General features: G+C 37.5%; 1 protein-coding gene across 1 annotated transcript in view; it reads right to left on the bottom strand.

Moving 5' to 3' along the window:
* Positions 1 to 3,229: 3,229 nt before the first annotated feature.
* sema3bl (sema domain, immunoglobulin domain (Ig), short basic domain, secreted, (semaphorin) 3bl) overlaps positions 3,230 to 22,317 on the bottom strand; it is a 33,470-nt gene continuing 14,382 nt past the window's right edge. Inside the window, exons 3-15 of the mRNA XM_016524308.1 lie at positions 17,461 to 17,523; positions 15,054 to 15,173; positions 12,913 to 13,003; positions 12,030 to 12,146; positions 11,152 to 11,300; positions 10,091 to 10,205; positions 9,898 to 9,967; positions 8,813 to 9,189; positions 8,637 to 8,728; positions 8,151 to 8,192; positions 7,073 to 7,298; positions 6,369 to 6,502; positions 3,230 to 4,057 (exon numbers count right to left, since the gene is read on the bottom strand). Of these exons, the coding sequence (XP_016379794.1) occupies positions 3,590 to 4,057; positions 6,369 to 6,502; positions 7,073 to 7,298; positions 8,151 to 8,192; positions 8,637 to 8,728; positions 8,813 to 9,189; positions 9,898 to 9,967; positions 10,091 to 10,205; positions 11,152 to 11,300; positions 12,030 to 12,146; positions 12,913 to 13,003; positions 15,054 to 15,173; positions 17,461 to 17,523 (2,064 nt within the window). The 3' untranslated portion in view covers positions 3,230 to 3,589. The remainder of the gene's footprint in view (positions 4,058 to 6,368; positions 6,503 to 7,072; positions 7,299 to 8,150; positions 8,193 to 8,636; positions 8,729 to 8,812; positions 9,190 to 9,897; positions 9,968 to 10,090; positions 10,206 to 11,151; positions 11,301 to 12,029; positions 12,147 to 12,912; positions 13,004 to 15,053; positions 15,174 to 17,460; positions 17,524 to 22,317) is intronic.

The following is a 22,317-nucleotide window of genomic DNA, read 5'->3' as shown; positions in this document are numbered from 1 at the left end:
GAGGTCCCGTGGAGAGCGGATTCGGGACTCTCCCGTGCTCTTCTGGACTCGTGCTCTCCGCGCAGAGTCCTGCGCTTGCCGATATTTGTCCATCATGCTTTTGTGCTTGCGTCTCAGCTTCTCATTACACCAAACGCGTTCGCAGTACTGCTCCACCTGCGGCAGGTTTGAAGGACCAATCAGCTGCAAGACATCCTTGAACCACACCCTGGCCGGGCCACGATTGACAGAGGCTGTGTTGGCGGCGCACGGTGACCATACTTTATATTTGCTGTCACGTGACAGGAGGTCTGAAAGGGTGTCGGCGTGTAAGACGTCCAACCAGAAGCGTGAGAGGGTTTGTGTGAATCCGTGTTCTCGAGATCGACACACGTAGATGCCTTCATCCTGACGGAGCACACGGCGGAACAACAAACCATCATCTGTCTTAATGACACGTTCATCTAGTAACACCTAAACAAAGAGGAAATTGGAAAAAAAAAAAATTCTGAAATATGATGACCCCTAAACGAGCACACTTAAAATTAATACATATATACAGTGGGTACGGAAAGTATTCAGACCCCCTTAAATTTTTCACTCTTTGTTATATTGCAGCCATTTGCTAAAATCATTTAAGTTAATTTTTTTTCCTCATTAATGTACACACAGCACCCCATATTGACAGAAAAACACAGAATTGTTGACATTTTTGCAGATTTATTAAAAAAGAAAAACTGAAATATCACATGGTCACAGTATTCAGACCCTTTGCTCAGTATTTAGTAGAACCACCCTTTTGATCTAATACAGCCATGAGTCTTTTTGGGAAAGATCCAACAAGTTTTTCACACCTGGATTTGGGAATCCTCTGCCATTCCTCCTTGCAGATCCTCTCCAGTTCTGCCAGGTTGGATGGTAAACGTTGGTGGACAGCCATTTTTAAGTCTCTCCAGAGATGCTCAATTGGGTTTAAGTCAGGGCTCTGGCTGGGCCATTCAAGAACAGTCACAGAGTTGTTGTGAAGCCACTCCTTCGTTATTTTAGCTGTGTGCTTAGGGTCATTGTCTTGTTGGAAGGTAAACCTTAGTTCCAGTCTGAGGTCCTGAGCACTCTGGAGAAGGTTTTCATCCAGGATATCCCTGTACTTGGCCGCATTCATCTTTCCCTCAATTGCAACCAGTCGTCCTGTCCCTGCAGCTGAAAAACACCCCCACAGCATGATGATGCCACCACCATGCTTCACTGTTGGGACTGTATTGGACAGGTGATGAGCAGTGCCTGGTTTTCTCCACACATACCGCTTAGAATTAAGGCCAAAAAGTTCTATCTTGGTCTCATCAGACCAGAGAATCTTATTTCTCACCATCTTGGAGTCCTTCAGATGTTTTTTAGCAAACTCCATGCGGGCTTTCATGTGTCTTGAACTGAGGAGAGGCTTCCGTCGGGCCACTCTGCCATAAAGCCCCAACTGGTGGAGGGCTGCAGTGATGGTTGACTTTCTACAACTTTCTCCCATCTCCCGACTGCATCTCTGGAGCTCAGCCACAGTGATCTTTGGGTTCTTCTTTACCTCTCTCACCAAGGCTCTTCTCCCCCGATAGCTCAGTTTGGCCAGACGGCCAGCTCTAGGAAGGGTTCTGGTCGTCCCAAACGTCTTCCATTTAAGGATTATGGAGGCCACTGTGCTCTTAGGAACCTTAAGTGCAACAGAAATTTTTTTGTAACCTTGGCCAGATCTGTGCCTTGCCACAATTCTGTCTCTGAGCTCTTCAGGCAATTCCTTTGACCTCATGATTCTCATTTGCTCTGACATGCACTGTGAGCTGTAAGGTCTTATATAGACAGGTGTGTGGCTTTCCTAATCAAGTCCAATCAGTATAATCAAACACAGCTGGACTCAAATGAAGGTGTAGAACCATCTCAAGGATGATCAGAACAAATGGACAGCACCTGAGTTAAATATATGAGTGTCACAGCAAAGGGTCCGAATACTTAGGACCATGTGATATTTCAGTTTTTCATTTTTAATAAATCTGCAAAAATGTCAACAAATCTGTGTTTTTCTGTCAATATGGGGTGCTATGTGTACATTAATGAGGAAAAAAAATTAACTTAAATGATTTTAGCAAATGGCTGCAATATAACAAAGAGTGAAAAATGTAAGGGGGTCTGAATACTTTCCGTACCCACTGTATATACAGTACACGCTGCCAAATGTCATTGTGTGTTCTCTTCTCATGCAGTGGTATTACAGAGGAGGAGCTGTGTGCAGCAGGTGTGTCTAACCCGTCTCATCGACGGAGAATCTTGGAGAACCTTCCCAAGATCTGGGACTGAACTGAAAAGAAACTGAGACTATCAGGAGACAATATGACAAGTTCAATATTTGTATTCTTAATAAATATTTTTTTACTCTTCTTTGTAATTTCTAAAGTTCATTTATTAATAAAGTTCATCACACAATGTGTTCATTCTGTCCCTGTGGTCTTAAACATACAGCATGGAATAAACTACAGTTCAACACCTGCTTCTAACAATCCAAACAAATCATAGCTATCACTAAAACACAGACTCTTCAATTGTTTACTTTAGCACTGACCGTCTTGATACTCATAGTAGATACTGTGTATATAGTAGCACAACAAGTCAACCTTGTCTTATCTGAGCATTAGCTGTGAAATGTTCTGGTTCAGTACCCTGTCACAGCTTGCCTATATCTCTGTTTTTAGCCTAGTTACTGTATTTATTCCAAGGAGACCCCTTGCTATAAATTACCCTTTTAAAAGTGCATAAAGCAATTGTTTGCTAACAGAGTCAGCTGGTACTTTTAAGAGGAATACATATTTTACTATTTACCCCAGGGATTTAATTGCGGATTTCATGCTAGCTAATGCATTAACTAACAAATTGGACCTTACTATAAAGTATTTCCGAAACATTACATAAAAAAATTTTTTTTTAAAGAAAACAAACCCTGTGTAAAGTTCTGAAGCTCAAGATTTGCGATGCTTTGTTTCAAGCTGATTAAGAACAATGTCAGTTCTGTTGAAGTCTCAACGGTCGTCAAGCTATGATTCAGTTACCAGAAAATAGTCTAATTAGTCCAAACTTTTATTTCTTTACAGCTTAATGTACTGGCAGGCTGAGTTTTGTTGAACGCTGCCGTAGTTCTCAGTTGAGGAAAAGTCTCTGACTGAGCATTATGCCCAGTTGTATCACAGCCAGACGTATCTTAAATGAATGTATGTTTTTTGGCACCTGTTATAGCAGGGGCAGCGCTCCAGTCTACTAGTTCCATCCTGTCTACCCTCATTTGTTCCAGTAAAAAGGTTTTGCAGCTGCTGAGTTTTTAAGTGAGACATATAACATTAGCCACGGTCTACTGTGAGGTGATGAGGGCCGGCTGCCATGGTCACAGGAACTTTTGGAGAAGACGCTCAAGAATGTCCTAATTAACACAAAGAGAACTTGGACTGTTAGACACAAAACCTACAATATTTTACAGCACCACAAACAAAAACAAGTATGTTTATGTGTGTGTGAGAGAGCATCTAAAAATTATGCCCACTTTCCATTGGAAGTCCATTTTGCTTCATGTGGGTCTGTTTTACTCTTGTGTGTGGAGGTCCCGTGGAGAGCGGATTCGGGACTCTCCCGTGCTCTTCTGGACTCGTGCTCTCCGCGCAGAGTCCTGCGCTTGCCGATATTTGTCCATCATGCTTTTGTGCTTGCGTCTCAGCTTCTCATTACACCAAACGCGTTCGCAGTACTGCTCCACCTGCGGCAGGTTTGAAGGACCAATCAGCTGCAAGACATCCTTGAACCACACCCTGGCCGGGCCACGATTGACAGAGGCTGTGTTGGCGGCGCACGGTGACCATACTTTATATTTGCTGTCACGTGACAGGAGGTCTGAAAGGGTGTCGGCGTGTAAGACGTCCAACCAGAAGCGTGAGAGGGTTTGTGTGAATCCGTGTTCTCGAGATCGACACACGTAGATGCCTTCATCCTGACGGAGCACACGGCGGAACAACAAACCATCATCTGTCTTAATGACACGTTCATCTAGTAACACCTAAACAAAGAGGAAATTGGAAAAAAAAAAAATTCTGAAATATGATGACCCCTAAACGAGCACACTTAAAATTAATACATATATACAGTGGGTACGGAAAGTATTCAGACCCCCTTAAATTTTTCACTCTTTGTTATATTGCAGCCATTTGCTAAAATCATTTAAGTTAATTTTTTTTCCTCATTAATGTACACACAGCACCCCATATTGACAGAAAAACACAGGCAAATGGCTGCAATATAACAAAGAGTGAAAAATTTAAGGGGGTCTGAATACTTTCCGTACCCACTGTATATATACTATAATATATATATATATATACACATAATATATATATATATATATATATATACAGTATATAATTTCTAATATAATCTAGGTTGGTTTGAAAATGACGCTTGTGCTAAAGTATTTTTTTGTAAATTAGTTTTCTATAATTTTATTGAATATTTTGGTGACCGCGAAGGGGGTGTCTTCGGTTCAATTAGCTTTGTCGTGGCCACGACATATTAACTCGTGGGAACGTGATATTATGTTGTGGTCTCGAGATGCTATGTTGAGGGAACAACATCCATTTCTCATGGCCACGACTTCTTATGTTGAGGGAATTACATTTTTTTTCTCGTGGCCACGAGTTTAATGCGTAAACAAACCTGCGTGACCATAGCAACCCGAGATTATAAGAGATGGATTCATTCATATTTTATTTTGAATTAGGAAATTATTATATGAATTATTATAGAAATTATGACATAATTAAATTATTATATTAACCATAGGCTTAGGCTACCGGACTGTAGGCTATTGCACGCGATGTAGACAGCATTCGAATTAAGTTTATCATGAATAAATGTTACATAAAGTACATAAAATAAAATAGGCCTAAAAGAAAACATTTTTATCCATCCCAGTCTTGTAGCTGTGTCCATTAACTGATCGTATGTTTTCTGTAATATTTGTATATTATTATTATTATCATCATTATTATTATTATTAGCCTATTATTATATTTTCATATTTGTTTTTTCCCTTAATTTCGATCTCTTTACATAACGTTCTGACTAGTTTTGTAATAAGCCTACTGTAAATGCTCGACATGCCAATTAAGTTTTGATTATGCTTAATAGAATTTATAGCTTACTGGAAATGCAGTTTAAAGGTTGAATTTAAAATATATTTCATTTTATTTCTGCTAATTAATAATTATAAATATTATAGCCTAGTGTTTTGTTGAGGAATGAATCATTCACGTAGTTTCATTTGTAAATGAAAACACAACACGCTCATTTATCATCACAAATAGCCTATAATCATAAAGTATTGGCATAATTGTCAGGCATTTACAGTATTTGCAAAATAAATGGTAGCAAATACTAGCATAATTATACAGAACATTAATTAGGTAAAGCGATACACGAATTGAAAGGGGAAATAATAAAATATTATACATAGCAACTCAACATAGCATCTCCAGGCCACGACATAAGGATGTCGTTACCTCGACAAAATGACATATCATCACGTTCCCACGAGTTAATATGACTTTCCCATGAATTAATATCTTGTGGCCACGACATATTATCACGTTCCCACAAGTTAATATGTCGTGGCTGCGACAAAACTAAGTGAATGGAAGACATCCCCTCCCGGTCACCGTCGAATATTATGTTATTCACCTCTCCTTTCTTTTAACAATAGTGCTTTGTAGAATAGTTTGAACTTGTGTTGCATCTTGAGTTGAGTTTTTCCTCGCCATTTTCGTAGTGTGGATTGTAAAACAAATTTTGCTCCAACATTACTTTTGCAACAACAACAAAAAAACTATACAACTGAATTTAAAACTATATAAATGAATTTAAACTGTTCTCTGATATAACAGTTCTCTAACAGTGAAAAGAAAAAATGCAGAATTATCTTAATATAAAGTAAAAATGTGTGTGATATTATAAACTCCTATTTTGGCTTATAAAATAAATCAGAATGAATACAATGACAATATGAAAGCCAGTTATTTAATTTACCATTTTACTTTTTTAATTCATTTCACAGCATATTGTCCTTATCACACTTATTAATTTTCTCACTGGTATAAAATGGTCTTTATAAATGAAAAAATATAATTGCATTTATAGTTTAGAAAGGGGTTTTCTCTCAAAGGGATTCTCATTTTTGTGGGTTCCTGGCAACAAAAAATTTGAAAACCTCTCATCTATAATGCAACGATATTTCAACATTTTTAAATGTCTGAATACTTTCTGGTCCTCTCAAAGACAGTATGAAGCAACATCCATATGTACTGTATGTATCTTACCTCCTCTAAGTAGTCATCTCTCTGAATATGCCATGTGACAGTGGCCTGTGGCGATCGAGGGATGCACTCCAGGAAGGTGCTGTTGTTCTCAGTGCCATAAATGACCCGTTCTTCAGTCAGATCTAGATCCTCCACTACAGACAGGAATGCATGACTGTTAATACAGACACTTTACACACAACATGGTTCAGTGTAAGGTCAGTCCGGGATTTTCCACTGCATGTGTGTTTGTATAAGTGTGCACATGCATATATAATCCCTTTTCATCACCAACATCCTCACCTTTGGCATGCAAACACTCAAGTGCTCTTCACTTACACCTCTTTTGTTCTTTCCTCTCATTCTCTCTCTCCTCTGTGATGAGAGATAGAGAGTGATCTGTCTGTTCACCTCTCACTCTATCAGTTCCTGTCTTTAACACCGAACAGAGAGTTTGTCCCAGTGGAGTGAGATTGCCCTTCAAACCCTATTAATCTTCCTGTTAGACAAGCTCAAAGGTGTTCTGAAGTTTCTAACACAAATGATTAAACAAATTAACTTCAAATCTCTGAAGGAATTGCTTTTCTCCTGCACTTTCACATCAGTGAGCTCTTTGACATGTAAATGCAATTGAAGTTCTCGGAGGAGGCCGCTGGTGTATTGACATTCACGCTACATGGCTGCACTCTGTTAAGGAGGCTGTCATTTCTTTTCTTCTTTCTTACCGCTGAGGTTTTGGTCCATGCACTGCAGTGCTGGGTTTGCATGTCTGATGTCCTGTCTTCGGTAACGCCGTTTTGTGTTTGGTAGGTAGCGTGTGCAGGTGTGTCCGTCCCAGGCACAGTACGGATCTCGAGCCAGGCAGCACTCGGCACAAGCTTTACCGTACATACTGCAGCGGTGCAGAGGCACCTGGACAACACCTGTCTGTGAACCCACGAACAGAGTTTGCTGGAACAGAGAGAGAAAAAACAGTTTTGATTGCATTTTTCCAATGTTCACTTGAGCAAAACAGGGATAGTTCACCTAAAAAACTAAATTCAGTCATTATTTAGTCAAACATATTATTCCAAACACATATAACACCCCTTAGGGCAAGTTATTTATTTTTCATTGGCTCAAGTTAAAAAATATAGATGTGAATCATTACCCTAAATTTTTTTAATTGGATGAATGAAACATTTTTTTCAGTGCAATAGGAGAATGTCCTGGCCGCTCTTTTCCATATAATGAGGACTAGAGTTGTCAAGTTCCAAAAAAAAAAAAAAGCTTAAAAAGCACTATAAAAGTGGTCCATGTGACCAAAATCTGTCGTCATTTAATAATAATTTAAGGGAAAAAAACCAACCAACACTGGTTGGCCTCAAATCTGGTGCAATGAGTATTGAGACACTATGTTTGAATATGTCTAAGCACAAATCCCTTTTTAAAATTCCAATCAAAAGCATGAGTTTGGAATGATTTGATGGTAAGTAAATTATGACTTTTTTTGGGGGGGGTGAACTGACGCTTTAACTCCTGTGGCTCCAGGGCGGTCTATGAAGTAAGTGAACTGTCAGTTGGTTTGGCTATAAAGCACCTGCTTCATGATGAATAACAAAGCAACTGGTTGTTTTGCATGAATGTTTTATTGCTTTGGGGCCAAAAAGCACATACACACAAAGTGGAGTCCCATTTCTCTACTCACAGTAAAAGCCTCTTTGAGAATGTTGTGGAAAATGAATTTACGGTGCTGCTTATGTTACTATGCTTACGTTAATTTGCTGGAACAATATAGCGAGAGTGCATGATGCATGAACTTACCCTTTTCACAGATATGTCCATGGAGGTTATGGGAGTGGGTACCTGCAGAGATAAATATCATGAGAAACAGAACTAAAGGTACCGTTCAAAGTTTGGGGTCAGTATGATTTTTTAAGAAGGAAATTAATACTTTTATTCAGCAAGGTTGCATTAAATTGTGACAGGCTTTTGTAATGTTGCAAACAAATGCTATTGCAAATAAATGTTGTTCATTTAAAATTTTAATTTATCAAACAATCCAGAAAAAATTAATTATGGTTTTCATAAAAATATTAAGCAGCACAACCGATGTCAACATTTATAATAATAGGACATGTTTCTTGAGCATCAAATTAGCATTTTGGAATAATTTTTGAAGGAATCAAATGACAATGAAGGCTGCTGAAAATTCAGCTTTGCCAAATGAGATATTCTCACAAACAGACTTGAATAGTGAATATAAATTCACACCTCATAACACCTATACACATTTTTAGGCTCACAGACCTTGAACACCTGCATTTCCTCCAGTGTGATCTCCTCATTGGCAAGAGTGTTACCATTTCCAAGCACGATAACCTTTAGCACAGTCCCAATATCTGAAGAGGTCAAAGGCCACAGTTATTCATTCAGGGCTATAAACACACTTGAGCGTTAACTAAAGTGATGACACTCTGTCTTACCAGTGCCGATGAACATGACATCATAGTATCCGTCCTCGGCCTGTGTGCGGTCTACAGTGATGTGTGTGAGCCTGTATGGGGCGCCGGTGCGGAGCAGCAGTGGTTGCCGCTGTGATGGGTAAATCGGGCGCCACATTAGTGGGTGTGTTCGTGCAAATTGCAAAACAGCGTCCGGAAACTCCAGTGTGCTACGGAAGGCACGACCAGGCTGGGCCGTGATCTTACTGGGGCACACTCCTGGTCGCGGGTAAGGGACACGTCCTTCATAAGGTCCCCACTGATAGTCTGGTCCTTCTTTATGAGCAAACGGACCATTAAATGCCTCCCGGATATCAGCCATACTATAGACACACACTGCATAGCCCTGAAACACATTACTAGAGAGAGAAAATGTTCTGTTAAACTCATATACCCCTGATTTATGCCCTTAAAGAAACAGTTCATCCAAAAATGAAAATTTGTTGAAAATTTACTCATCTATAGACTAAGCCATTCAAGATGTAGAAGAGTTTGTTGTTTATCGGAACAGATTTGGAGAAATTTAGCATTACATCAGTTGCCTACCAATGGATCTTCTGCAGTGAATGGGTGCTGTCAGAATGAGAGTTGAAACAGCTGATTAAAGCATCACAATAATCTGATGAACAAACAAACTCATTTATATCTTGAATGGCCTGAGGGTGAGTAAATTTTCAGCAAATTAAAAATTTTGGGTGAACTATTCTTTTAAAAATGACAAGGCAATGTAAGTTCATTATACATTTCAAACCCAATGGCAATTTGAAGTGTTTTAAAAATGGCATAAGTAAGGAAATGAGTAAAAATAAAAAGTAAAATAAAATAAAACAAATACAAAAATTCTAAAATAAAAAATTTGAACGTTAAAATGAATAAGGCGGCATAAAAATACATAAGAAAATGTTTAATCTACAATGATTAAAACAAAAGAAAATGTATATATACAAAGACTAAAACTTAATGAAATAATAGAGTGCAATCAATATGAGTTGAAGAACAACACAGTGATTTAAAAGAGGAAATGCACAGATAAACAGATGTGCTTTCAGCCTGGATTTGAGACAGACCTGATGGTGCTGAATATTGCGTAGATCTCTGGATTGGTTTCATCTTTGGTCCTTAACAGAAACACATCCTCTGCAAGACAAACACATACAGTCAAAGATCACACAAGGGTCGTAAGAGATCAAAATGATCTCAAGTTTATATAATATTGTATATAAAAAGAAGCCGAGGGCCTGTGTGTGTTTATTGTCTCACCCAGCTGGTGAAAGTGTGTTTGGATGCCGTGAGGTCCAGGAACAGAACACACCAGTCGGGCTTTAATAAATGTGCTCCACTTATTCACAAGAACCCTCCGCCCACCCACATCATTCTGAAACCACATAAACAATAAATCATGAGGCGTTGAATTCACTTCTGGACAACAGATCGGCAGAAAGTCAAATCCCAGTATCATTTACCCCCAGACCACACACAATGAACTTGGTAAAACAAACTATCCCTTCATCTCAATTTGTATACTTTCCATCCTTAGTATGCAAGATTAGAATTAGTGAATTCCAAATCATAGTACACTCAAACTAGTATACCAAAAGCGCCACAGTACGTCCATACATGCTTTTCAGCAAATATTTCCCACAATCCCTAGTGCAACAGAGTTTGTGACAGTTCTCATTCGACTTTTTCATCTGAAGTGGTTTAATTAAGGGGGTCAACAAACCCCAAACCTCTGTAATCTGAACCCTGTTTATACATAAACATTCAGTTGCAACTTTTCCCGTGGGAACAAGAACAGTTAAATATCAAAATATCTCAGAGAAGTGCCAGTTATGGAGATTATGGCACCGTAAGGGAAATACTGTTACGGATTCCCAAAAAGCAATGCAGCTGAGTTTACCGTGTCGAAGACACATGGGTGGTGTAAAGGATCTTAAATCTGTGTAATCGGTATATGTGGAGATAATCACCTTCTCTGCAGTGTAAGAGTGTGTGTGTGTGTGTGTGCGCGTGTGATTTGGGAATGTGAGTGAGTGAACAATGAATAGCAGTCAAAGTGACAGTAATGTGCGATTGACCCCGGCTCTTTGAACACTGACCTCTGAATGACAGAGGGAGATTTGTACTTCTCCCATTACTCTACAGAGCCTTGTGTGTTAGTGTGTATGTGTGTATGGGTACTGGGGTAAGGGGTGAGTGTGTGTGTGATTCAGAGGCATGCAAACCATCCAACAGCTGTGCACATGTGGTTGAAAATAGGCAGGAGCAATCCAGTATACTGGCCTACTTGTGCCTGAATGTATGTATGTGGTTTGTCTCACCGCACACAATCGTCCAATGCGTGTGTGTATGGCTCCTTCATCGTCTCGCTCTGCGCTCTCTGTTGCTCTCTCAGTGAAGAAGAAATACATTTTATCATCATCTCTATCTGCACTGTCAGGAATGAGGTGGGCCGCAATAAACCTGGGCTCTGTACATACACAAACACACACATACACACTATTTTAATGCAGATCTGATTGTTTGAAGTATGCAAATCAATTCAGTTTGACTAATAATTATGAGAAATCATTACTAATTGGATGTTCCATCATGAGTGAGCACTCATGTCCCAGAATTTAAAATACAGAAATACATTACAAAATATTACAGATTATATTAAAAAATCTATTGTTGTTAATAAATAAAGAGTAATTAACAATGGCAACATTTATTGTGTTAATTTAGTATTATTTATATATCAATATTTTGAATTACTTTTTGTTTTGTTTTTATTTTAGTTTATTTAGTCTAAGTTTTAGTTATTTTGTTATGTGCTTTTGTCATTTTTATTTTTTATATTTCTAATCTCTATCTAAAAAAGCAATATTTGTCTAACATAATGTTTCTTTAGCTTTAATATATTTTTATTTCAGTTTTAGTTTTACTTGAATGCTAGTACTTGAATTTTTTATTTCAGTTTTTATTTCAGTTAGCTGCAGATTCGACATTTCTAATTTTCATGTAAGTTTTGAATTTCAATTAACAATTAGTTTTTTAAGTTTTAGTTTTAGTTGACAATAACAACACTGATTTTCACAACAGTGTTGCTACTAATAAAATGTATTAATATCACCATCCTTTCCAGCATAAAATGTTAAAACACATAAGAAATAAGACTGAAAATGTCTATCAATATGAAAATGAAGTAATTTTGTACCGTGTAGGGTTTTCTGATCTGTCTCTGTTCTCATGGGCGAGCGAGTCCCTAAACCTCTCAAAATCACAGAGTCTCTCCCCAAAAAATCTGCAGTCAGACCGGTGTACAGCTCTCCACCTGAGAGTGAGAGAGAGAGAGAGAGAGAGAGAGAGAGCATTGGAAGTCAGTGCAGAGAATTCAATCTCTTACATGAGAGGAAGGAAAAGTAAACAATTTTCTGCAAGAAGCCCCATTGTAAAATTTTTCATTAAATCAGCTTGATAACCCACCTATACACACACCTACTGTATAAATCTGGTGAAACCTGATATACAGTCAACTGTTTTTCACAGACACACACTTGGAAATATAAAATGTTATCATACCATTTTACTGTTATTTTATTGATACTTAAACGCCATTTTTATAATTGAAAAGAAAAAAAAAACTGTAAAAATTGGACACACGTTGCCTCTATTGCCCATCAATTATCTGACAGGAATTCATGTGTACAGTATGTCAGTGTGTGAAAATATCTCCAAGGTCACTAACATGCAATCTTAAAAATCTGCCCCGAAATGTATTACATCTGGCAAAATGTCACGTGAGGAGAGCCAAGATTGTGCAGTGTTGTAAAGACACACACACACTGGGAGATCTGTCTGTGCCACAGAAGACTGTAACACACCCACAAGACCCCCGCAACACTAAACCTGGACTGAAGAACACCTCAAATTTCTCCCATCAGAGCAGTCAATCTACAATGGGCCATAATTTCAGTGACAACTGACAAGAAGAAACCTCCACCCATCACACACACGAGCCAACAATGTGCTCTGACATACTTATAAACACACAACACAAGCATGCCATGGCATGCTGAAATGTACACACTGAAATGTACCTGTGAAGGTGCTTGCGAAGGGTAGTTTGGGGTCATGGGGACATTTCCCCCTCCCATTCTGTACTGTGGTACGATCCAAACTGAACACATGCTGCCAAAAAGAAGTCAGAAAATTCACATCAATTTCACAACTCAACAATAAACTTGAGCTCACAAATGTCGGAATTTCTCTTGCTTGTGAAGAAATTTATTATTTATTTTTACAATACTGAGATATACTATTAATCATGTTCAGTTTGGGGTATTAGAGACCCCAAGGCCCACTTAATATTTCCAAAGATATATTTATTATTGTAGCTCAGTTTAATACTTCCTGACTTTTCTTCACCTTATGAGAACTGATTATTAACAAAACTAATAGCTTAAAAATGTCACAATACATTAGTTTGAGATCTTAGAGACCACGGGTATAAAAAAGTGAAGTCTGAAATGCAAACATTTTCTGATGTACACTACTGTTCAAAGATTTGTGGTCTGTAAGATGCTTTTGAAAGATGCTCACCAAGGCTGCATTTATTTGACCAAAAACACAGTAAGAACAGTACTACTGTGGATTATTATTACAGTTTTTATTGTAATAATTTAATATGTAATTAATTCCTGTGATGGCAAAACTAAATTTTCATCAGTCATTGCCTCTGTCTTCGTCATTATAATGTGCTGATTTGCTGCTCAAGAAACATTTATTATCAGTGTTGAAAACAGTACTGCATAATACTTTTGTGAAAACATACTTTTTCAGGATTATTTGATGCAGCCTATAGAAAGATTTAAAAAAAAAACATTTATTTTAAAAATAATTAATTATAACAGTAAGTATTTGCTGTCAATACAGAGCAATTTAAAGTAATGATTGCTTACTGACCCCCAAACTTTTGATTTGGTATTCTCTACCAGTTTATTGCGATTTGCTCATTGTAGTTTGTGTCAAACTGACCCCAAACAGGAATAACAGTGCTGGGGTTTAACTAACTAAATTTAGCAACACTACTAACTTTTACTTGCTACAAGTATCAGTAGCATGACTTCATAGTACTTCAGCTGTTTTCATAATACCGTAGCTCTTTAAGTAACAAACTGCGTTTTCCAACATGTACCAGAGAAGCATTGCACAACACTACATCATTGTTTTTCTTGTCACAGTCTATTATAGACAGAGCTTTACAGCCAGAAGAGCTGAGGCAATGACTGTGCTCTCATACACAATCCCTTTTCTCTTTGTCATACTGAAATAAACATTCAAAACATTTTTAAAAATTTGAAATTGTTTGTTCTGGTTTACATTTAACCAATTCAAATAAATGATCCACTGATTCCTTTAGTTAACTACTGTTATTGGTTATATTTATCATCAACGTTTCTGTTCAGTTCACCCTAATTGATATTTTTGTGCCAGATAAATACAAAATTTATTACACAGTTAAAGAGATATAAAATTGTTCTTCTATTGAATATAAATGAAAATATTTTGAAGAATGTTTATATTCAACAGAAGAAAGAAACCCATACAAGTTTGAAACAACATGAGGGTGAGTAAGTGTTAAAGGGTGAGTACTGGGTGAACTATCCTTTTAAATAGTATAGTTAAATAGTGAACTATCCTTTTAAATAGTATAGCTAAATAGTGAACTATCCTTTTAAATAGTATCGTCTGACACTGAGTTTCTAGGCTGTACCATATCAGAGATCTAAAATGTAATAATAGCAGTGCAGAAGTTTTACTGTCATTAATGTTAGACACTGTATGGGTGTGTCCGGTGGTGCCAAAGACAGCTGAAACCTCTGGTGCCAGTTCAGTTACACAATGTAGTATTGTCTGTTTGTCAGACATCTCTGGTGCCCTGTGCAACGCAGTTAAAACACCTCAAAGGAAGTAAAGAGAAGCTCTATTCAGAATACACACAACACACATTATTTTTCTATCCTCTGCTCTGAATCCTCTGAATTAATGTGTGTCTGTGTGTTTTTGCTATGTATCTTCTCTCATGGTCTTGACCCTAAGGGCCGGCCTGTTGGTGGGTGACCTCTGAACTTAAACAATTAGATCTCTGATATACATAAGTAAATTAGATCCTCCTGATGTGCATACACAAACACACTAGGTGTGAAGCAGTGGGAGGAAGTGTTTGTGTGTGTGTTACCTCTCCGCGGTGTCCGACGTTCACATACGCACACATGGGCTGGAAAGCTCCAGTTCCACAGGCCAGTAGATGAGTTCGGTTAAATGGCTGCAGCAACCGCACGAAGTTTGCACACTCCATCTGTACCAAACACACACAGAAAGAGTTCATGTTAAAAATGTTGGGTGTTTTGGTGGCAAATGAGAGTACAATCTTGATAATTACAGCACAATTACTTACACAAACATACAAACACATGTATCTGACACTGGACAACCAGGTTAAACTCATCGAGTGCAGTTTATAATCATGAGGAATTTTGGTATGTGTGAGTGTGCCCAATATTTCCCTGGAGTGTTTGAATGGAGAGTTACAAGTATTATCATCATTTTAATGGATCAGAGAAAAAATAGCAAGAAAATGATCCCTACTTGAAATTCACTGAAGACCAATCAGAGCTTTCAACATGGGAAAGAAGCTCTTACGGTCCAATTACTGAAGGGTTCAGAAAGAGGAAGACGTCTCACACACACACATATAAACACACACACACACTATCAACATGTACACACTCTAACTATGGCCACCTGTATGCAGCCTCATTGACTGTGTAGGGTCAAAATCAGTGGAGCATAAATGAACGAAAGGTCAAGGGTCATAAAAGATGCAGTCAGATGCTCAAACTGCGACCAGATGTTAACCAGCAGGACTGAGAGAGCGAGAGAGATCCAAAGCAGCAATGTACCAGTCACTTTCAATAAACAGAATAAAATGGAGCCTGAAAGTTAAAATCTATATATAAATGATGAAATACTGTATATTGTGCTGATTGTCAATCCCAGGAGGTCAAACTTTAATTTTCCATTCATTTTCTATGAGTTATGGAATTTTTGCAGACATGTAATCAAAATTTGGGACAAACCTCATTTGTGATAAAGCTACGGGTAACACTTTAGTATAGGGACCAATTCTCACTATTAATTAGTTGCTTATTAGCATGCCTATTAATAACATATTGGCTGTATATTAGTACTTATAAAGCATATATTCTGCATGACCATATTCTACATCCCTAATCCTACCCAATACCTAAACTTAACAACTACCTTATTAACTATTAATAAGCAGCAAATTAAGAGTTTATTGTGGCAAAAGTTGTAGTTAATGGTTTGTTAATAGCGAAAATTGGACCTTAAAATAAAGTGTGACCAACTTATTCTATTAACCCTAACCTACTAATACTCTAATGAGAGTTAGTTGACATGCAGTTGCAAAGTTACTTAGAGTTAGCAGAATGTCTAAAGTGTAACCCTAAAATGTCCCCATGTAAAGTGCCACCAGTCATTTTTGTGTGAGCGGTTATGTGGTACATAAAACTCAGTAACACTTTGTTTTAAGGTGTCCTTGTTACACATGTTACACGTACTTACTATTATAATAACAATAAATTATGCATAATTACATGCAAGTAACACTAAGTCAAACCCTAATCCAAACCCTAACCATAAGTACATGTAGTTAATTAATAACTCTTCTGAGTTCATATCTGTGTGTTGTTTCAGCGTTACACCAACTAAAGTTTAAATGAAAAACAAATATCCTGTTCAATTCCCTAACACATATTCACACACTGAACAGAGTCATTAAAACACCGCTGTGAAATTGCACTCACCTGTCACATCAAACAATACTGCCGGGACAGTCACCAGAGCGTGTAACCATGGCGACACCTCACATTTCCACTTTACGAGTGAAACATGCTGAACACTAACAGATGCAGAGTTTATCTCCATACAAGTGTGTGTGGAAGACCATTAGGGACAGAGGACAGGAAAGATTTAACTTGGAACATTATTAACATATTCATGGTGCTGAAAGAAAAAAGGGAGAGGCCGAACAAGAAGAAAAAGAACAAGAAACAGAAATGTAAAAGAAAAAGAAAGCAAAGGGGATTTCGAAAAATGAAAGAATAACTGTGTTCTGTGTATTGGGACAGCCTTGTACGGTCGTTAGGTTTAAGAGACTCATGAGTCACACACAAACTTGGTTGGAAGCAAGACAACAATAAGTGAGTGGATCAAATCTCATTTATGAGCGTTTGGCTTCTTCTCTCCAGTCATCACGCCAACTGCAGCACACTCAGAGTATAGCTGAAGATGGACAGATGTTTTCGTTTGAAACTCCAGATTGAACCACATGAAATAAGGTAGAGAATCACACTAACCAAACATTCCAAAACAAACTACATTTGATGATTTCTGCTGTCATCGGCTGGATCTGGGATATCATGAAAGAACCTGACATATGAAGTATGCCAGCCCCCAACCAAAAAAAAGAAAAACCTTGGGAAGCTGTGACACGCTGACCCAACTTTTGAGCTTGTTGATGTTTTTAGTGAATTCAGAACCAGAACCAGTTTTTCACTCACCTTGGGATCTTTCCCTTTGAGAATACAGTCCTCACGATTCCCAGGCAACGAAGGCCAGTGGATCTGGAGATAAAGAGAAAAGCAGATGAAATTTATCATCTCATAAATTAAACACGCACTAAGCACAGCTCTGTCCAACTCACACCCAGACTCATTTACTTGTTAACACTAAATAAACTACGAGATCCAAACAAAACAAAATCAGATTAGCATGAACTCAAAATGGACAAATTTCCAATGATCTTTCCCAATGGACAAATCATGTCCTGCCCTACATTTTTTTCTTGTTCAAAAAGCCATTTCACTTGGATACTCATCACAAAATATTATTGCAATTTCAGTTTCATGCCAAATTTAAAGCTAAAGTCAGTCATTTCTGTGCCAATAAAGTGCCACCAAATGAAATTGCAAAAATAATGGCTGTCTCCTGAACATGCCCCCGTCTGCCACTGGTCAGACAAACAGATAGTCTCACCCCATTGGTTGAGCTGATGTTGCTGTGTCTGTGCACTCAAATAAACAGTGCAATGTTTCGAAAGCGCCACAGTGCCAGAGTTTACGCTCTTCAGGGAAATCAAGCTACAAATGGCTTACAAATTGACTCCGCTCATTATGTGAGGTAAAGTGAGTGTGTGTCTCTGAGGGTGGGTGTGCGACAAAAATGCTTTGTGGGGTTTTTTTTTCCTATGAATGTCAACAATAAAGATAGATTTATGAAAACAATAACTCTGAGAGTGTGAAAGTCACAAAAACCTATCCTGATGTTATGAACGATTGAGAAATAAACATAAACCCATCTGCTAAGTCCTCTATCCAAATATATATACAGTGATTGCACATCCTGGCACATTCATTTCTCATGTGTCACAGAACAGTCTGGCACACAACCGCTGTCACGTTCAGACCTCACAAAGACTTTTGGGTTTATTTATACAGATCTGCAAACATATGCAAGCATAATTTCATAAGTTATATGGTCCTCTTCAGCAAAAAACTAACAGAATATAACACAATTATAATTATCAGTTTGTGTTATTAGATATATCATTCACACATTAAGATTATTTTTAAGATTCAAATACGATAATGTATTGTTAAACAGTGTTTCTGTAGCTCAAGCAGGAGCAATGCCAAGGTCACGGGTTTAATTCCCAGGGAAATGATGTACACTTTGAATGCAGTTTAAATCATTGTGGATAAACAAAAAGTGCCTGCCACATGTGTAAAATGTAGATACTGCCTGGACTTGTTGACTAATCGACCTCTTTGCATCACATGACATTTACAAATCCTCAGAGGCGGACAGTAGTGAAGTATTTTTACTTTACTCAAGTAAATTTAAAAAGTATCTGTAGTTTATATTTGGAAAAGTGTTTTTCTTTGGAAAAACTTTACGTCACAATATTCCAAAGTATAATGTCATACTTTTTATTGCACCTAATTTAATAAATAAAAGTTGTTTGTTTTACCTTTAATACTTAAGAACATTAAAAATGTAGTATTTTCTTGTACTCAAGTAAATCTTTGAATTACTTTTACTTGAGTAAAAGTAAGAAAGTAATAGATTTCTAATGTAATTAAGTATTAAATGATATTTAATATGAAACGTAGTGCAGTAAAAAGTACAATATTATGCTTTGGAATGTTGTGAAGTAAAGTTATCTAAAGAAAAACACTCTGATAAAGTACAGACACCTGAAAAGTACTTTTACAGCAGAGTAAAAATACTTCACTACTGTCCGCCTCTGCAAATCCTTCTACCTCTTGTAAAATGCCAGATTTCTTTGAATTGATTGATTGTTTGAATCTATTCCAGCATTCATATGATGAAATCATTAGTGAGTCATTTGTTTTTATTTACCCTTTCAAGCGCTTACACATTTCGACATTGTCTAAATCCGGAACCTGTAATCAACTACGTTACCAAGCATCCTTCCTTTGAATGAAAGCATTTCCTCTTTCCTTAATTAGTCATCACCTTTATTCTTCAGGACACTTGGACTAAAAATAGTCCAAATGTGGCTGTCGTTGAGTTGTAGCAACCTAAAAGGTCATTATTAATGATAAAACACTACAGAATACTATAAATCCATGGTGTGAAAGAAAGGGCCCTGGCTCACTCATTCAGGTTTTTAATTTGCTCCGGATGCACCATGTTTAAGATTAACCAACCTCTATTAACCATGGGAGAAACGCTGCATGGTTAATCCAGGACCTGATAGTTCTCTGAAAAGAATGAGTGAATTATTCCACAAACTGAACTGAGATCAGCTGAGATGAAGACTGCAGATCATGGAGATTAGCAGTAAATACATGCCCAAGAGGGAAAAGGAAGTCTGATCAGGGCTGAGTAATTTTTCCCACTTAAAGAACAACATCATGAATCACTGCTTGATTTCTGTGGCACCTTCCCCTTCGGCTGGGAAGCTTTACTGATAGCATCTGCAAAACAATTTTACGCATCTTAACATCCTCATTTTGTTTTCTGGCTAAAAAAAGGTGAAAAACATTTTCTGCACCTTGTTATTGTAGCTTAATTTTTGTAAATAAATTCTCAGTATAGAAGGTAGTATCAGTGAAAACACTGTGGCCAGTGGTAGTACGGTGGCCTTACAGAATGCATAAGGGTCTAACAAGGCAGAAAACGTCTGTCCTTGAGCCAAAGGTCAAAGGGTCATAACCTCAGATGTGGCAGCCACTCCCATGTGTCTATCACCATGCCAATGCACTTCCTCTTCCTGTTCATATCCTTTAACAAGGCCACACACAATGATAAGTTCTTTGGAGACTACATACGAAAACAACCACACTTGTTGAGGCTCCAGTGACTTGAGTCAAAACATATTCACATGAACAGAGGCTTTAATTAAGCTCAGACACACACATATACAAAGTTAATTGCACAGGGAAAAACTGCCAAACCCTGGAGACAAGTAGTACCAAAGCACTTCTGCTTTTACAGTCCATTTAGTTCAGTGCCTATTTACACACTGTGGCTCCTCTCATAACTCACAACTTTATTTTATAAACTACACCACAAAAGTGTGACAATAATATGAAAAAGGGCAGCAAACGCTGAACTTGTAAAATCAAGCAAGACCATTTATGTGTTTATATGTCTAGGTGTGGTCTAAACAAGTCTTTGTCACAAGTGTGGCCAGTTTATATGAATTTAATGTGTGTTTGTGGACAGCTGTTTTTGTGCAATTTTTAGTAAATATTTTTATGGATGAGAAAAGAGATAAAAAAACACCACAAAGAAAGTCTGTTTTAATATGTGTCACATTAAGATTATAGTATCAAATTTGGCTTATAGACTCATCAAACAAAATTTCATTAGTTTATATTTATGAGAAAGTAAACATTTTTAATAACATGTTTTGCCTGCTGTCTGTGACAGAAGACCTGAGCTCTAAAAGTTCCTTTGGAGTTTTTAATAAACTTTTGATAATATGTACAATACTCTAAATATTATATTGATATATAGACATTTTCACAATGATGGTTTTGTAAAAATAATTTTATAAATATTATTTTAAATAGTTATGTTTACATACATGCATAAATAAACAAATTGAATGAATGAATTAATGAATGAATGAATGAATGAACGAACGAACGAACGAACGAACGTGGATTTGGGATGGTGGTGAGATGCCAACAGAATTTCCAAACCAATGCTAGATGGATATCTATTGACTAGTGGAATGCATCTGGCTGTTTTAAAGACACATTGTCAAGTCAAAACAATTCAGCTTTTAAAAATGTATCTTAAGACACGTGCCTTTTTTCCATTCTGTTGCACTTCATCTAGTTTTTTAAACACAAGAATGCATCATATGTGAACAGGCCGTTACATGCCCCTTTACTAATCATGTGTAAAATGTTTCAGCACATGTAAGCAGTGTTTCCCCTGCCATTATTTTAGGGGGGCGGCCCCCGGTAAGTGATGGAAAATGTTGTTAGAATTCCCTCGTACACAGAATTGTTTGGCCCGGTTTGATTGCATTTTTGTTTTTTGGCCAAAAATTAACGAGTTAAAATGTTACAGAAACCACAACAGATGACAGATCAGATAGCCTAAGAGAAACTTTGACATTGAGGAAAAAAACATTAAAATCAGGGCTGTAACAACAAAACAATCATAAAGATAAAGCCATTGACTACAGAATGCTTTTCATGATTCTTCGCAGCAGCTGTAATCGAGATTATTTCTGATTCACTGTGCTTTTACAACAACATAACGGCTGCAGCAAACTGCAATCTGCGTACTGAGGCCTTTGTCAGTGTTGATCAGTGGAAATATTGACTTTAAACAAACTATTTCAAATGTTTTTGACACATTACGATGATGTGAAGAACACAACGTAACCACATCCGTACCTACAACAGTGTTTCCCCTGCCATTATATTAGGGGGGAGGTCCGGCCCCCCCTTGAAGGTCAAGTTAATTTTATTTAATTATATTTTCTCTGTAGCGCCAGATCACACAGAAGTCATTTAAAGTTACCTGTCCTATAGAACAGGTTATATACCTTGTTCTTTTATTAAGCAAACTAAATAGCCTTATGTTTTTTATATTATTTACACGACGGCATGTCATTTCGGTCTCTACGTTATGGTCGCGCTCTCTGCATCACGCACAGCGGAGTTCCGCCCACACACACACACACACACACATTCACTCACACAAACACACACACAAGTGAGCCCACTCCCACTAGTAGTTGTAAAAATTAAGCCGCAAAACGATTCATATTTAAATATGAATTCTGCGTGTCTCTGTGTTAATGAATGGCGCAGATGCGCGGTTTTGTGTAGTACTCGTACTGAAACGCTCGTGACGCTTCCGGTGAT

Source organism: Sinocyclocheilus rhinocerous, unplaced genomic scaffold (genome assembly GCF_001515625.1).
Source record: "Sinocyclocheilus rhinocerous isolate Xijiao unplaced genomic scaffold, SAMN03320098_v1.1 scaffold2645, whole genome shotgun sequence".
Taxonomy (NCBI): Eukaryota; Metazoa; Chordata; class Actinopteri; order Cypriniformes; family Cyprinidae; genus Sinocyclocheilus; species Sinocyclocheilus rhinocerous.
Note: the sequence above shows the minus strand (reverse complement) of the source record. Positions and strands in the feature narration are given on the sequence as shown.